Source organism: Molothrus ater, chromosome 8 (genome assembly GCF_012460135.2).
Source record: "Molothrus ater isolate BHLD 08-10-18 breed brown headed cowbird chromosome 8, BPBGC_Mater_1.1, whole genome shotgun sequence".
Lineage (NCBI taxonomy): Eukaryota > Metazoa > Chordata > Aves > Passeriformes > Icteridae > Molothrus > Molothrus ater.
Window position 1 is genome coordinate 9742206 of NC_050485.2, and position 18704 is coordinate 9760909.

Below are 18704 nucleotides of genomic sequence, written 5' to 3' on the forward strand. Positions count from 1 at the left end.
ATTGAATGACTCTATAATGCTCAGCCATATGTGCTGTAGTTATAACTGCTTCTTTATTTTAAGGTAGTTTCCATCTTAGCAAAACTCAGGATTTTTCTCTTAGAAATTTCATGTGCAGGGTTAGTCTGAATTCCATAAATCAGCTGATTTCTCTGTACTTGACAGAGGTGGCTAATGCTCTCTCAGTGGGATCTATCCCTGCACACTGCCAGTTGTGGCAATTAATTGATATGCTGTAGAATTCTGCCAGAAATGTCTTTTCTCAGTTTCAGTTCCTCCTTAGTGTACAGGAATGCAATCTGCTAATTCTAAACATGCTATCTGCAAACTGGCTTAATGTGGACAGACAAATTAGTAACAATTTAAGAGGATTTCTGTATTTGTTTTTGTTTTTAAGGAGTCCAGAGCACTGTTGCAGAAAGCTTAGACTTCCGTATCAGTGTTGAGGTTTGTTTTGGTTTTTGCCTGGTTGGTTTGGTTTTTTGTTGGAGGCTTGGTTTGGTTTTGTTATTCTGAGGAGGGGAAGTAGAAGATTAGCTTATTGTAACACAGGGAGTTGTCTAGATGTGTGTGATGTCTGATAAGGTCAGGGTAAAAAGGATTTTTGCAGCTCCCTACTTTGGTATCTTCTGCATGTGCATCCTACAGCACTGTCAGAGTTGTTGTCTTTTTAAAGCCTCATTCTGAAACAGTCCAAGATTTGTCATATGTCTAGCTCTCATTTTTTAACATTGCTATCTTTTCTTCTGGCTTGAGCAATTTTTAAAATGGATAATGGATTAGCAAGGAAATTGGATATGATTTCTTGACATAAGAATTCTTCTTTGGCTTTTAGCGGAGGAAAGAAAGAAAAAGAGAAAGAAAAAGTTGACATGATTAATGCTGTAAGTTATTTAATTGCAGGAATGACTGCAACAGCATTGTTTTCCTACATTTGTCATCCTAACCTTTCCAAAATGTTAAAATAGTGGGTTAGACTGGGATTTTAACAGATAAAATTTGGAAAAATCAATTGTTTATTTTGGCTCACAGAAAAAAAGTTCTAGAAGACAGTATGCTGAGGCTGGAGCTGAATTGTTGAGAGACAAGTCATCAAAAATACTGCTCTAAAGGGTGAACTTTTAGTATCACTAAATTGAGAAGGAATCCTCACTTTGGCAGTTATTTCTGCTGTTTGAGGAAGCAACCTAAGAGTTAATAAACCTGGATTTAGACACAGCAGGCATGACACACAGTCTCTCAACAAAGATTAGCTATAAGCTATTGTTTCCTTTGTAACTCTGTTTGGGAGTGGTGGTGGAAGAGGAACAGCTATTGAAGATACCAACTTGAACTAGCTGAATTTGGGTTCATTTCTAATTTGCCCGGTGGAGGGCTAGAATGTAAGAAAATATTGCAGAGGGTAGTCTCACACTTGAGGAGTTGCAGCTGTACTAATCACCAAAGGTTAGGAACAGGCCTGCCCTTAGTAGGCCACAGGCTGTGTCCAATAAGAAGAGGAGTGCTACAAAAGAGTGGGTTAGCTGGGTGAGGAGAGAGCTGGAGGTTTTTGGTGCCGTGAAGAAGGAGGAGTCAGTGCTGTGAGGAGCTGCCCATGAGAAATCACCAAGCAGGTATTGAACTTTGGCAATAAGATGACAACATTACCCTTTGAAGCAGGATGTGGTTTAGTATTTGCCTTCTGTTTGTCTATGGTAGGACCAAGTGATCATTTTAGATCAAGGCTTGTTAAGTGGTTCAAATTCAAGAAATTCTTGTCTGCTCTCTAGATTTATTTGTATAGCAAAAATCTAGTGGATGTCCACTTCCTGGAAAGGTCTGGAAATGAAGACTTTTCATACCATGTTGCATTTCATCACTAGAAATATTCGACTTAATAGGCTAAGTTGAAATGCAAATAGTTGTCAGGCCCTCTGAGAATTAGTAATGGTGGTCATGCTCCTCTGAAATTTCATTTAATGTGAAAACCAATACATAACAGATTTTAGTCTCATAAAAATCAGCCTGTCCTTTTGTGACATCTGTGTTTGTTTTTCTGGAGAATATATAAAATATATACTTCCTTTTGCCTTAAATATATAAAAATATACTTCCTTTTGCCTTAAACAAGGTGGTGATAGTAACTAGTTACTAGTTACTATCTAGTTACTAACAGTAACTAACTAGTTACTAGTAACTAGTTACTATCATGGTGGTGACAGTAACTAGTCCCTGGTCAGATGGTGTGATGAGGTGACAATACACAATCCATACCTTCTCCCTGGAGAGTGAGGTGCTAGAGAGGGAGCCCATCCTGGTCATCTCATACCATCTATGCATAGGGCACTGCTGTACACTCATATGTGTTAAAGGAAACTGTGAGTATAGGAATGCTCTTGATAAACCTGGGTATCTGCTGTCACTGGCCACTGCTGCTACTGGCCAGTCATGGCTGGCTTTTAGATTTCAGTAGCAATTGTCCAGTCCTTCTAGACTGCCTCAAAATAAGAGTAATCACATTGTTGTATTATCCCCAGTTGTTTTTATGCCATACTAATATGGCATTTTTCAGAGTGTGGGTTATGTCATGTTACTGAAGGGATGAATGTTGTTTAAATAATGGATCTGCAGTAATAATTTTTGTTAGTATCTGGGTGGTCTAACTTAATTTCAACTTGTTCTTTTTTATTTTAAATTGCTTTGATTTAGTTAAAGTAGCTTTTGTACCTCAACTGGTAAAAAGAAATGTATTTGTATTTTCTTAGAAATAAAAAGTGGTGATGCTGCCTTTGAAATCATATGTATAGGGAGAACTTTCATACCAGCATCTGGCATTGATCTGGTCTACTTGGTTTCAGATTGCTTTATGGTTACTAATTAATGTCCTCACAGCCAACTAATGTAGCTATGTCTTTCCATCCTGAGGACCTAATTTTGAGTGGTAGTACACTGTGTAGAACAACTAACAATTTACCAACAGAATTAAGATAATAGGACCAAATTCTCTTTCAATGCCTACTGGGGTAATCCCACTGATATCAATCACATTCCATTCAAATAAGTATGAGCAGAAAATAGGCTTTTAGGTTAAAAGCATCTGAAATGGATAGGGATTTGATCTGGAAAATTAAAAATAGGGACTAATGAGTTCACCTTTTGTATAATAGCTTGTTAGCTTTTGCATAAAGGAAACAGTTTTATAGTCATTATAGCTGGTATATATAAATATTGAAACTTGTCCTTATTTTATAGTTGATTTATTGACAGATTCTCCTCTTAATGAAGTTTAGATAGATTTTTTTTTGTTGTTGTTGCTGTTGAGTCATATCTTCTAATGCATTAGCATTTTTTTGTAGAGAGGCTGCCTGAAGCTACTTTGGTGCTTCTGTTTTAAGAAGCATTTCTGTATCTTGCATGATGTATTTAAAAAAAAGCAAATTTGCATTTTATGTCAGGTTATCATTTTGACAGCCTTCTAATCTACTGTGTTCCTCAGAAGTGAATAAATAGATATAATTACAAGTTGTTATTGATGGGAAATCATTTAATGATGTAATTACTATTAATATAGCAGCTAAAAATAATGATAAGATAAAAAAACTCAAGAAGGAAACCTTTAAATGATGTTGCAGTTTCTGTCTTTCTGAAAGGGAGGTATCTCAAGATACTTACAGTCCAAAATCCCTTGATTTTAGTTTTCCACAGATGTTAAGTTAAATACAATTATACTTACGAACTTCCAATAGAATAGATTTTGTGCTGTACAGAAAATGATACAAAATACCAGAGTAATGAAAATTAAGTATAGATCCAAATTAATGAACACATGTACTGTTAGAGTTTGACATGAAGTACATGCTGTTGTCCATGCTGGATGTTGAGGGCTCACAATTGGCATGCCCTGCGGCCAGTGCAAGCAGGGTATGGGGATATAGGGCTGTTGCCTTACATGGTGCTGCTGAAAGCACCAATGTCCCTGAACAGAAAACAACTGTTTGCTGAATGACATTATTGCTTAGACTGGTCTTTATCTTCTTCTATAAAGCATACCTAAAAATATTCATTAAAATTAAATGGACTCAGATGGAGATAGTTTATGACAGATTTATTATAAAATCCGATTTACCAAATTTCTTGTATGACCAATGCATCAGCTGAGGATTTCTGTCTCATTCAATAGCATTGACTGTCCTCTATGACATGTACAGGCCCAGAGTATGTCACACCAGATTTTGGTCACAAGATTTTTCAATTTTTTTTTTATTTTTTGTAACAGTTATTGCCTGTGATACTGTAAGAGGCTACTCTAGTCCTAGAGTATGTTTTGGAAAACAGTACCTTCTGCAAATATTTCTGATTCTGCCTTTTGGAGAAGGAATGGTTTTGGTTTAGTTTGTTTTTTCTTGTGTGGCGGCCCTTCCAACTCTTGCTTTTTGAATTTAGTTGTGAATCCACATTTCACCCTTATAGTACAATCTTCATCAATAGCATGCATTCCAAAATACAGATAACCCCCTTGGTCGCTGCAAAAAATTCAAAATCTGTGAATTTGAGGGATAGAAACAAGCACATTTTCAGAGTTGCTGTTTTTGCCTATAGTTAAAGGATCAGTTGCCAGTAGTATTTTAAGACATCCTTGTAAAACTGGACTAATTGAGATCCCAAGTGGGCCAAGGGCTTTCCAGATTCTCAGAAGAAATTGGAAAAGGAAGGTGTTAACGTCAAAATAGACATGACTCAAAGAATATTAACTGGATCAGGAATGTACAGTTGCTAGCAAAGCATCTTCTCAGTGTTTGGTGTATGTATTTCTCCTTTCTTGTTGATTTTGATTTTATATGTGAATAAAATATTTGCTGTAGTATCAAAGATAAGGTGAAGTTCATCAGGTATGACCCTGTGGGGTTTTTTTTAAGCCAATGGCCAAGAAGTTGACACTCTTTTTTTAAATCAAAACCAGCATTTTAGTAAATGTAAGCTTTCCATTGCCTTCCACTCCTGCCAGATTGGGTCTTGGAGTTCAGTGTTGAGGTGGAGATGATCGTGGGAGTAAAGTGTCAAGTGCCTTAGCAGGGATTGAATTCAGGAAAAAAACAAATTTAAGAGCAATTTGCAGTTCTTTTTCAGAAGTACACAGGAGTTGGCAACTAAATTATCTGTTCTGTGAAAATTATTCAACTTAGTGGAGTGTTTGAGCTATGTGCCAAGAAATCCAGGTAGTGTCAAGCGCTGCTTTCAACTGCAAATAATTATATGTGACTTCTGTAATACATTTAGTTAAAATAATTTTTTAAAAAAATTAGATTTGTTACAATGAAATCTAAAAATTACCATGAAGGAAGAAATACGTCTGTTTAAAAGAAATCTATTTTGCTATTTTTTTAATGTATCTTGGGAATCAGAATGGGATGTCTTTTAGTTTGTGGCAAATAGAAATTCTCCTAAATTAAATTGGTAAAAGCATTGGTTGTACTACCACAGCAAATCTAAAGACATTATGGACAAAACTTGCAAAAAGAGATTGTTGTGATTGGAACAGATAAAATACAGTATTTGTATGCTTAAGAAATAGTAAAAATAAGTTTTTTGCCATTCAGTTATTGGTGACTAGAATAAAGCTCCATCTATTTATGTGAATGGCTAACATTAACTGCAGTGGAGGAGTCACATGCCGTGTCTCCCCTAAGTGAATGCAGAAGCATCTGACAGAAGGGCTTGAAGAAGTTCTCTGCATTGGGCTACAAAATTTCCGTGTCGTTTCTCCTGGAGACATCTGTGCAGAATTCCCAATGTTACTGTGCAGAGACAATAAGAAAGGAGCTGTGCAGCTTATATCCTGTCTTCATTTTGTATCTGACTGGAACCAGAATAAAAGGCTGTTAGAAATGTGAAAATGCATTCTTTATCCAAAGTTTCTTGTTCTTTCCTGAACTATTAAAGACACCTCTGTTTGTACACATTGCAGTGAACTTAATGGATTTGCTTCGATAACAAAGCAATCTAATTTTGAGGGAGTACTTCCCATTGGGAATACTATGGCAGTTTTATTATTTTTGAGAGTGTGTATGAGTTCTCCAAAGCATTGTTCACGTGCACACTGTGGACCAGTATTCCCCTGGAATCTCAGCTTGGGCTGTTCCAGTCACAGGTTTGGTGGACACAGAGCATTTCCAACTAAATGTGGTTGGAAGTCACACATGAGGAATCCAAAGGCTTTTCTGGGATTTGCCAGTCTTGAGGCAGTAATTTTTCAGTTGATTGACATTTTTCTTTCTTAGAAGAGGGATCATTCCTTAAGAATATTAAACTTTGGAGGGGGAGCATTTCCATGTGGAACTGTGGATGAAGTATATGGTACAACAATTAGGAGAGGCCAATCCTGAAATTCTAATTCCTAAAAGGATCGACTCAAAGCCTAATATCTCCTTTCCAATGTTTTGACTTGGTCTTTAGAGGGTTCATAGTCCAGTAAGAGAAAGCCTTGAAGTTAGAGGGAAGACACCCTATATTAATCTTTTTTAAAAAAACTTCTTTTCTCCTATTCTCTTTGGGAGAAGCTTGTTTATTAACTCTGGAAGAAATAAACTCCATATCAGCTTAGATGGAATGCTCCACCACAATGCTGTAAGCCTTACTGGATATATATGATAAAGTTGAGGCTGAATTTGTACTCTTCGCTACTGGGTATGATGGTTTTCTGTTTCTTTGGAAAGATATTGCAATTCAGTAGTACTAATCCCATCAGTTCTGAATTTGTTTTGAGCTCCTGAAACCTTCCCTGTTTTGAACTTTTATTAAAAAACCCAGTTAAAATCTGGCTAATTACTTAATTTCTACACTGATGCTGTTAGTGCTAGGTGATGTAATTGGTTGTTTTCCTGACTGGATTGTCTGTTTTTGTGGCATGGGGTGACAGGCTCTTGATAGGCTCATGTTTGCAACCTGATAAGATGCTCTGTTACCTACAAGCCTTATCTTGGCATTTACATGAAACCCATCAGTTTCTAGTGAACTATCCTGCTTTTGTTTTATTTGGCTTTGGTTTTGTTTGTTTGGTTGGATTTTTGTTTGGTTGTTGTTGTTAGATCTAGGTTATATCCCATTCCTTCAGAATAGATTTCCTGAAGAGATGCCATCGTGCTAAAAGTCAACAAACTCCTGAGGCATCTTCAGTGACATCTCAGGGATGTCTCTGTTCAAGAATTTTGTACATTTTTCCCTTATGGAGATTATCTACCACTTTCCTCCTCGCCCAGGCCTCCATTGTGCCTTTGGTGCAACATCTGGGGACAATGCATCCTTATAGTAAAGAGTTTTAGAATCGGTGTCTTCCTACAACTGCCAGGTAAACTTCTGTGGTTCAAATACTACTTGGAGTCAGTCACTGTGGGAACAGGATGTGGAAATCAAATATTCACGGAATAAAAGAGAAGGTTGTTTAGTAGTAAAGGCAAATTCTGTGAAATGTACTTTGTGTAGGCAGGCTTGCAAGTAGCCCTCCTTCATTCTTTGTCCAAAAAGATTGGGATTTAGAAATGGAAGGGTGAAGTACATTTTACATTATCCAGTACTTGTTGCTGTGGCAACATAGATGCATAATTTTAAAGGCAAGCATTTTTTAGCCTTTGGGGTAGATAGCATTTAGTGTCTTTTTCCTACTTCAGATTGAGAAATAGGATTTATGTTTCGTCCCATTTTTATAGCTAGCATGCATTTTCTTGAAATACGATGTATGTTATGTTTGTAAAATGTATAATAATTTATAAATTAGTAAAAAGGGTGATTTCCAATTGCTCTGGCATGCCTTAAAAATGAAAGGTTTGCTATTACAACAAAAATTATAATCTGTGTTACGAGAGCTTTGGTAAATAGTTTAATGCACTGGGAATTCTTGACAACAGATAGATGAAGACCTGCCACTTTAAAAACTCCCTTGCCTTTACTGCTTTCTAACTCCAGTAGTCAAAAGCTTTTAAGCTTTAAGTGCTCTGTCATATTTGTGGGCTTTTATAGCAAAGAGTAGAGCAGACAGCAGTGATGATGGAAAACTATGGTAGGTAGACTTAAAATACTATAAAGTATAGAGACAATTGTATGTAATGCCTGGAATTGAAACCTTTTTGAATGAAATGATCAGCCATATGTGCCACCCTTATGGACCCTGTAAGAAGAAGAAAAGAAATGTACCCTATTGCTAACTGTGCATGAAATTGCAGTGTTAGAAGATATTGACCAGATGTTTCAATCTCAACAAATAGCTTGTTATGTGACTGAGTGAAAATCTCTCTGCTGCTTTGATCACATACACCTTAAAGGAAGAAGTAATTTAATAGAGGTTGTCCAAGTTCATCATTGTCAATAAACTTTGACTTGACCTTTGCCATCTGTTTTTGACACTGTTGCTGATAGAAGCTGATAGGCAGCTGTTTACAGTTTGTGCTATGTGAATTCTGTGCTGCCAGACAATGAAAGAAGTCTCACCATTTGTGGATTTTATGCTGTCCTTTTATGAGTGTGGGTGTATTCATTGAGACTGCACATCATTTAGCAGGGGAGTGTGGCTGACATATGCATGGGTTTTGAAAAGGAAGTTTTGTTTTTCTGTTACCGATATGCAAAATCATACATGAAATATCCTAAAAATGTCACTTTTCACCAGCATCAGCTTCACTTATGCAGTAGTACCTAAACACATATACAGTGTTTTATGCTGGAGAATTTAAGGTATTTTTAAATTCCTTATCAACTTTTAAAATTTATTTGAAGTGCTAATTCTTTACGAGTAGAGTAGGCTGAGGCATTGTTAACAGTACCTTACAGTTGCCCAGTGAGCCTTTCTTACTATACCAGGGTGTGATGTTCCATTTTCATGGTTTTTATATCCTTCTATTCACATCTGAATACCTCTGCTTCTGACCAGAGAGGAACAACACTCTATGTTGTACTTTATTTGCCACTTTTCATTATTTCACACCCAGTCCTCAAGAAGGATGTTGGTATATTTTGATTTCTTTTACTAATAAAGATGCTCTTAATCCTTAATTCATGCACAGCTTTGCAATATTGGTGATTTTTTAAATAAATAATTGTATACACTGAAACAGCTGCAGAAGAGTCCAGAAGTAAATCTGGAATTCTTTCTGTTGTGATACCCTTCAAGTAGCTGTCATCTGTGACAATGATGAAGAACTGGTGTGACCAGCCCTGTTCTGTAGGTCTGTCATCTTTTACCTGGTTTTGGGAAGGGAATGCTCAGAGTTTGAGGATGGGGGTGACACATCAGATCAGGCAGTGGGGCCGTGGTTGGTGACTCTGCCCTTCAAATGGGAATAGGACATAAGGCCAGCTGTGTCTCAGTTGTGTGCCTTGTAAGGCCTTGCAGGAGACATTCTGCCTGTGGCCTCAGATAACTTAAATTAACCTTCAGAAGAGAGGCTGCAGCACTTGAGGTGTTTGAACTGTAGCATTATAAATACAGCATAAGAGTGTGATGGAGTAGGGTATATTGGACTTAAGTGTTACTTAAAGGGAGCAGTAAAAAAAGAAGCTTGCTTTTGGTCACATTGAAACTTTGGGATATGGCTACTACATGTTTAATTACAGAAAATATCCTTCTACAGCAAGAAGCTTGCAAGCTAGACTAAAAACAGTGAACAAGCACATGAAGAGCAATGATGAATAGGAAATGGAATACAGAAGAGTAGCAGCACTGAAAATAGTTATTTGGATTATTGAATTTTTTTTAGAGGTTTTTTGTTAAATTTGTTTATAAATGTAGAAGTGAATGAAGTTCTGCTCCTGAATGATTAATATTTTGATAGGCATCTTAATTTGAAAAGCTGTAGCAAAAGGCTCTTGTTGGCACCATGTTAAAACTAATAGATGTTCCTGTGCAGGGATTTGTATCACACATGTTGAGCCAAATGCTGAAAAGATTTAGATATTGGTCTCAGTGCAAGGCTTTAAATAGTCATTTCCTTAAAAAAATGTTATCACTTTTATCTAATTTGACTGGAAGTTGCTTGAGGGTGTTGTCATGCATTTTAACAATATCACTTCCTCATGCAAGATTTGGCAGCTTCAGCTAATGGTGGAAGAATTACTGTACAGGACATGGGGCTCCTTTTCACAAGCCTGCTTTTATAAAGATAAGCTTATTTTTTCCTTTTCCCATTTTTTTTCTTAAATGGCCACTATGTGATAATAGCTGTTGCCATGTTTAAAAATCCATCAACAAAAATAAGAGAAAGGAAGAAAGTTGCAAAGATATTGGAACAAACTGTAGTAACTCATCTGTCTCCCAGGGTCTTGCTGGTGTTGTCTCATAACAGTGATTCTGGAGTTAGGTGTACTGGGTCTGCTTGGGATGAAGTTAATTTTTTATAGCAGCCCATATGGTTCTGTGGTTTAGGTTGGTCACCAAAAGAGTGTTATTTAATACAGCAATGTTTTAGCTATTGTTGAACAGTGCTTGCACAGCATCAAGGCCTTCTCTGTTTTTTTCACTCTGCTGCCCCCAGCAAGTAGACTGTGTAGAGGGAAAGGAGTTTTGAAGGGACACAGTCAGGACAGCTGACCAAGGAGATAATCCAGGCCACATAGAAAATGGCCAGCAATAAAACTGGAAGGGAGGGGGTGTTTTTCCAAGTGGCCATGGGCTCAGACAGTGCCTGGGCATCAATCTGCTGATTGAGGTAGTGACTGAAGTGTCTTTGCATCATTTCTTCTTGAGCCTTGTGTTTTTTTTCCCACTGTTGCACTTCTCATTCTCTCATTTATCCCTCCAAGAGGGAGGATTGAGAGAGTTGCTGCGTGGAGGCTTAACTACTGGCTGGGGTTACCCCACCATACTAGGGATTTTAAATGAATGTGAAATTAAATGTGCAGTGGTAACAGACTATTGCATTCTTTTTGAGCCCTAGGTGAATCATATAATACGCAACAAATAAGTGAGCTCGCTTGGAACAGTGACACTTTCTTTTTTTAGTATTGTTTGCATATTATCAGGCTTCTGAGTTTTTAAGATACATTATTTGATTTTTGATCCCATGTGTTTTCATTTTATATAGCCATCTGAGTTGTGATTTAATTTCCTTTAGTATCTAAAATATTCCTAAAAGTATTTCAAAGAGGATTTGATGGACAGGTATTGAATGGACTGTATATATATTGGTGGTTGGACATGACAGGGACACAGTTGGTGAGGGGCACAACAGACAGGTAAAACTTTTTGAAAAATATATGGACTCATTCTAAAATGTAGAATATAAAAATAAGTGATACTCCATTCCTGTTTTGATTTACACTTCATTAGTAGTTGCTCACATTGTTTAGTTTAGATTTTAGCAGGCATGTTAAATCTTAGCTAATTTTAGGTCCTTGGAGTCCTCTCTTCTGTGAACTGCAATTTAAAATAAGATCAGATTTGACAGGTCATGCAGAGAAGAGTCCAACTTCAAATATCATACTTCAGATGCACTTCAGATGTCTGTATTCAGTGTTAATGAGTTTTGAAGATCCTTCACTGTGAAGGGGCATAATGCTTCCTGTTGTGTTGTCAGTTCCTCGGCATTTGGGATTCAAGTCCACAGCTGAAAACTCCGATGTGCAGAGAAGGTATGTCAGTCTAAGCAAAGCTTTGGATGCTTTGGTGTTGTTAGTTTAAGATGACTGACAGATGTGGAAATGCACTACTAGCTGCCACTTTAAAAATTAATTCAGGAGCTCAGGCAGAGAACAATGTGGTTGTGAGTGTCTTCATCATCCTCCTTGTTTCATTTATCAGTGTTGTCCAGTTAATGGTGGCACTTAAAGCAAAGCGGAGAGCTGGAGTAAAATGAAATAATTTCTGAAGGATCTTTGTTATAGACAGAAGGCTATAAAGCTGCTCTAGGATTCATCTGTAGGATGTTTCTTTTTTAAGTCTTATGGTAATGTGTACTGAGACCCAGCAGAAGAAAACTCTCCTTTAGCAAGCAAAGTGTCTTTGAAACTGAAGACAGTGAGGTAAATTAGTGGGGTCCTCCAATACAATGAACTTTGCAAGAACAGCAAAGAAAAGTTTCAAATGCAGATCAAGTGTTGTGGTAGGGCATGCTGGATTCTGCTCCTGTGGCAGAAGCAGGGTATTCTCAAGATAAATAGCATAAGCCTGGGAAATTCCAAGTTAAGAACTTTTCCTTTCTCTAATTGTATAAGGCCACTGATTTTCTTTCACATAATATGAAGGGGCCTTTTTCTTTTTTTTGGGGGGGGGGGGGTGGTTGTGGAGGGATATTGGTTCTCAAAAGGCAGCACTGAGTACCCAATCAAAGTCAAGTCACTTCTAGTGTTAGAAGTGCTTCTAGGAGTGCTTCTGTAACTCAGAAGAAAGGAGAAAGGTTGTTTCCAAAAGCCATTTTCTAATCAGACAAAAGTGGGAAATAGGTGTATGACATCTTCGAGTCTGAGGAAGTGAAAGAGTGGGACATAGTTCACTCCAGGCAGTCTCACAGAGTCACAACTCTTCAGAAGCTTTTCTTGTTACCAAGTTTTCTTGGCATCTCAACATCTTGCAAGAAAAGATGGTGCTGTTCTCTGCAATTACCACCCACTCCCTGGAACACAAAGGTTCTTACACTTCTCTGATAGCTAAAGCTTGCCAGAGAGTTCATCTTCTTCAACTCTGATCATCAAAAATCACATGAACAGATAGTCCTGCTACTGTGAACCCAAGTTAACCTCATGAAAATAAGGAGAGAAGTATTTTGTTACCCTGTAGTGTGTCTTGGAGCAGCCAGGGTGCTGGCTTCTTTTGCAAGTACTGGCCTCAGTGTTTGATTGTAAGAAATAATGTGTCTGTAGGAATATCAGATCAACCTAATATTAGACTATGCTTATTTTTAAATCAGCTGAATTTTAAGACAGGTTTGTGCTAAAGGCAAGGCATAAATATAACTTTAATTTCAATTTTTTTTTTCTTTGCATTCATCAGAGTGCATGCAACAAAAATGTGAGGAAAATGTCATCTCTTTAACTGAAGAGAAGTCTGAAAGGTGTTCTATTTCCTGTGCTCCTTTCTCTGTCACAGATGTTTATGCTAACTGAAAAGGTCAGGACCTGTCCTTGTGTGTACCTGATGTCCAAGGTGTATTGACAGAAGAAAACTTTAGAGCAGAGAAACACATTAGATTTCATAAACCACTCCTTGAGTTTTCTTTGTGATACCCCACTCCTGAGGCTGTCGTGTTCTTTCATGAAAAGTTCCTACTTTTGACACTTCTGTCTTTGGTCCATTAGCAGCCTCAAATTCCCTTGGGTGCTGGTGAGAATTCATGGTGTGGCCAGGTGCCAACCTCTCCTGACCAGACTGTCAATACAGTTTGTTAGTAGCTGCCTCTCTGCCTAGCCAAGCCCTGGATAATTAACTCATTATGCTGATTCCCGCTGAGCTGGGTCATTTTCTGTTTCTGTTGAGAGTCTTTTTCATTCAATTAAATCTTCTATTTCACATAAATCTATAAAACTAATTTTCAGTCTCTATAACCATATACATGGCATTAATGTGTCCAGTTTATTATTGGCCTGCATATGATACTGGCTGTAAGGCTGCCTGGCTGCTTCACAATGATAAACATCTCCTGATGACTGACTCCCATTCCCATTTAGAATGTTTTAGCTGGAGTCACTAATAACAGTGTGTGAAATAGCCCAGAGAAGCCTGTTTTTTCATATCAGGTTATTCAAACTTAAAATCAAGTTCTGGGTCAAATTAAAAACCTCTGTTGTTTTTTTCGCATGTATGCAAAAGATGCCTGCTGTGCCTTATTCCACAAGGTGCAGCTTCAGTGGTGTACCACAGAGATGCTTCTATCATTCGGTTTCATCAAGTCTGGAATGTGATGTCAGCTTGTACTGTTACTGATATGTAGCCTTTTAGCTGAGGAGAGGAGGATCAGCTTGGGCGAGTTCTGCAGCTGACAGCACCTCACCAGCATTATTGTGGGAATAAGAGCAGATCATTCAAAGGACTGTTGGTAACTGGAGATCTGTGATGAGAGGGTCTCTGCAGAAACACTGCTCAACTGCTTTCCCATCTTCCTCAGTGTTGCTTAACTCATATACTCAAATGAAAATAATACCTATACAGTGGGAGTATCCTATATAATACCTGTATTTTAAATAATCATGAATATGAGTAGAACTGCTGATGGAAGAAGTAGTCTGCACCACATACAGAGATTCATCTCAGGAAAGTCTGGATTGTGACTTTTAATTCTCAAATATAACTTGACTTAAATTTAAAATCAGGATTGTGACAGCTTATATATGGCATGTATCACATCTGGATTCAAACTGAGCTGGTGCCTATAGCCAAAACTTGAATGGGAATTCTTTTTTCAGAGATCTATGTGAAATATTAGTTACTACTGCTATAAATGTTGTCAGACTTTTTGTATAAAGTAACATCATATGATAAAATGTTTTAAGCCTAAAGTGCAGTTTGAAGTCTTATATTTTTGAAGATATTTTTGGGTTTGATTCTTTGATAAATGTTGTTCGTAGTGATCTCTATTAATTCTTGTTATTTGTGACAGTAAAGCATGCTTGCATGGGGCACAAACCTTTAGGTACTTCTGTTCTTACCCGTGTGGAAATTTCTTCCATATTTGCTTACAGTTGGTGACAGCACATTTCATCTTTTTAAATTATCTGTTCCACTTTATCATACCTCCAAATATAAAGGATCATTGTTCCTGAGACATCCTAAATGAACACTGTGCAAATGCATATTATGTATGTGCAAAGGTGTGCCAAATACAAGGATATAATTGATATCATTGTATGAAATGTATTAACTCTCTTATTAGGGGTTTTCTTAATTTATATTAGAGTGGTATGGAATGGATAAGCAGAGCATGTGCATTTCATGAATGAGAGATTTAATGCTGCCACCATTGGATGATAAAATCTTTTTTCTCCTTAAACTTTATTCAAAATTGCTGTAACAAAGAGACCTGGCAACTTTTGTCCACCATTGTCTTATTAATAAAGACTTCACCACATGACCAAAGGTTTATTTTTTTTCCTCTCTTGCTCTTCCATCTGGAGCTGGTAGTAATAAAGATGTGACTAAGTATGTATTTGCAACGTAGTTACTTGACCTTTCTACAACCCACAGCTACCACTAATGCTGCTTTGTAATGGAGACATTATCATTTATTTAAATCTTGATTAGGAAACAATTATAAGTAGGGTTTTAGTATAGCAGAAAATTGCTGTAGCCTTTAATTCATACTATAGATTGAGTGGATAAGCTTGCTGACTGTAATTAGAATGAATTATAATGACTTCAGTTGGCTGACTCACCACCAGCAGAGTAGGGCCTATGATTGTTTCTTCACGTTTATTTTTTTTATTCACTCTTGATTTCACGTTGCTGATAAATGCTGGTTTTCAACTTAGCACAAAATGGAGTTATGTTTACAGCTGAATGATACATTTTTTATTAATAAAAGGAAAACTTTATGAAATAACCTGGCACCTTAGCAACCTTGTGCATCTACTCTCTTTCTTTACAATTCAAGTGACAGAGCTGCTCTTAGTAAAGTTGGAGATTAGATACTTTCATGTGTGGCTTAACAGTGTAAAGAGGGAGCATTTCCTTTTTGCATGCAATTAAATATTAGGCAAAATGATTTTTTTCTGTACCACTTAGCTTTTATATATATTATGAATGTTGCATAATGTTGCTTATGTTTCTCAAAAGTCTTTTCTTGTATGCTATCCCTTTTTATTTATTTTGTTTGTTTGGAGGGGTTTTGTGGACTATTTTTTTCCTTTTTTCTTTTGTATTTTCTACAGTTTTTCTTTGAAGATACTGTATGTTTCTTGATTTAGAGTAAGTTTAGAGCAACTCCTTTGAGCAAGGGAACTTCTTTTTGTATACCTTGTAAAAACATATTAATGTACTTTATTTATCATGAGCTATGTTTATTTAGGTTTTACATTAGGTGTTACAGGCTCAGTGGGATCATTAAGGGTAAATTTTGTTTTCTTTTCTGCCCTTTTCTCCTTTGATTTACAAGATGTTTTGTACTTCAGGCATACAAGTGTTCTTTAAGTCAAAATGTAGGCATAGAGTTAAATATGGTGAGTGGAGAGAAAAAAAGGAAAAAATAATATACCAGATATGTTAACTTTGTTTTGTGGTTTGTTTTTTTTCTTCTGCCAATTTGCAGTGGATGATTCAGAAACCTCACAAAGCTGCAACTTTCTTCGGGTGCATTGGCAAAGATAAATTTGGAGAGATCTTGAAGAAGAAGGCTGAGGAAGCTCATGTGGATGCCCATTATTATGAGCAGAGTGAAGAGCCAACAGGAACCTGTGCTGCCTGCATCACTAGTGATAACAGGTCAGGGGCTTTTGATATCTTCTGAAGGTGCAAATGCAGTTGGCATAGTGAATGTAGCCTAATTTGCTTGGAGTATCCAGCCTTGAAAAATTGTGATTTAATTGATAAAGTGTTAGCACTGGTTTGAGACACAGGACTGCCTAGGACGTAGTTTGGGGCTGGGCAGTATTAATATACTTTCAGAGAACAGCAGTTGTATTGTGGCCAGAAAGTGTGAGATAATAACAGACTACTTCTTCCTGAACTTGATAGCTTCCACTTGCTCTGGAGAAAGGAAATATGTGCGAGACAGCAGTTGGTTAACACTATGTTTGTGCAGCCTATGTGGAAGCTGATTGGTATATAAGGTTTATAATTGATTTGCAAATCAGGAATATGCCTCAGGTGATACTGAGTTTAGCTATATGCTAATAGCTGTCAGCATATAGCCAGATTGAAAGGGTTAATTTAATTTTATACAAGAAAAAAACTTTTTGTTTTGCTATTGCACTTTTTGAGAAATTCTTCTAGTACCTATAATTCTGTTTGTCTATGTTTTAAGAATTTTTTCTGAATTTCTTTCATGTTTTTATTTGTTACTTTTTTGCTCTTAATTTTTCTTGAGCATGGCCCGTTGCTTTATTCTTTCACCCTCTACTCAGAACTCTTGAGCTTGTATTCTACTTCTTTGCTGATTACCTTCTGACAATTTGTTTAGAGATTTCAAAGCAGCCAATCAGTTTAGACTTAATTTTGAGACGTGACTGGCACACATCAGCCCTCCCTGACTTCTGGCAATATTTAAATTTTCTGATACTACATACCGAACAAATAATGAAAATTGCATCAGTTACCCTAAAGAATATTTTCTTTTTGGCTCAGAATAAGATAAAAATATCTGTCATTATCCTTTTTGGTTTCTCTCTGTGTCTTTCAATGCCATTGGCCCTGAGGACCTACTCCTTGCTTTTCAAAGCAGTATCAGGAGTTAGTAGAATTTATTAAGGTGAGATAGCAGTTCCCTAATTAAAGTCCACACCATAATTCCAGAGAAGTTGGTGAATGTTCTGGGTAGAGTTAGAAAAGGTGGTAGACAGCAACATGAACTGAAATGAGAGTCTGAGGAGGAAGTGTTTTCTATATAATGTGTAGAACTCTAGAACAGTTTTAATTAGAGCAGGCATCTGAGACAAACCCCTGCAGAAGGCAGGAGCAGCTTCAAAGGTAGATCAGGTTTTTCATGGCCATGTCCAGCTGGGTTTTGAATATCACAAAGGATAGAGGTTGCACAAGCTCTCTGGGCAAACTGTTCAAATGTTTGATTGCTCTTCATGGGAGAAATTATTTTGATGGTACCCAGTTGCAGTATTCCTTCTTTCAGCTTCTGTCTGTTCTTTCTTGTGCTCAAGAATAGTGTGGCTCCATCTCCTCTGTAAACTTTGATTAGATATTTGAAGTAAGCAGGAAGGTCTCCCCTTAGGTACCTGTTCTTAAGGTTCACCCAAAACTCTTCTGCATTTAAGTGTGCCAGCCTCCTAATAATATTGATGGCCCACTGCTGGACTCACTGCTCTCTGTTAGTGTCTTGTAATGGAAAAGTCAAAGCTGGACACAGATCTCCAGATAAGGTGTGGAGACAGAGGTTCTCCTCCATTCTGGATCTATAACTTCCTTTGTCTTCCTGTCTCCATGTTTGCTCATATACACCTGATTGTGATTTTCCTTCTCTGTGTCATGCACTGCTGACTCATGTTCCAAGCCTGGTTCACCAGCATCTCCAGGTCCTTCTCTGAAAAATTGTGTAGTACCCTGTCAACATTGAGGCTGTATTGTTGTGTGTAATTGTGTGACTTTGCATTTACCTTCAAGTTTTCTGCCAGCCCAATTCTTCAGGCTGTTGCAGATGCACTGAATGACAGACAGCCCTGTCCTCCAGCTTATCAACCTGTCCCTCCCAATTTAATGTTGTACATAATGTCTTACTCTCTGGAATGAATGCACATACTCTGTGGAGGAAGGAAGTTCATTCATCTTTGTCTGGAGTTCTGACACTAATTATGTCTACAGACTTCCCCCTTCATCTCCAAGATCCATATTCACTTTTTCAAAGACAAGAAAAGCAATAGAAAAGAAAAGCAAGTTTTTGCTCTGTGATTCTCTCTGCCTTCAGTCATAGAGTGCATGTGTATACATGCTGCAGCAATCACCATTTTCTAGGTAACATGATGGGAAACTGAAGTCAAGACTGTCAATAGGCACACAGTATGAATTTAAAAAAAAAAACACGTGCATCTCAATGGAATTTAAAAGTTTAGGTAAATTTGTTCATAAGAAGGTCTGCAAATACTTCTTT

General features: G+C 37.2%; 1 protein-coding gene across 2 annotated transcripts in view; it reads left to right on the forward strand.

The window, feature by feature from the left end:
- ADK (adenosine kinase) overlaps positions 1 to 18704 on the forward strand; it is a 269560-nt gene that overhangs the window by 106443 nt on the left and 144413 nt on the right. For both annotated transcript variants that reach the window (XM_036385322.2, XM_036385323.2), the window contains exon 5: positions 16200 to 16372. In XM_036385322.2, coding sequence (XP_036241215.1) covers positions 16200 to 16372 — 173 coding nt within the window. The remainder of the gene's footprint in view (positions 1 to 16199; positions 16373 to 18704) is intronic.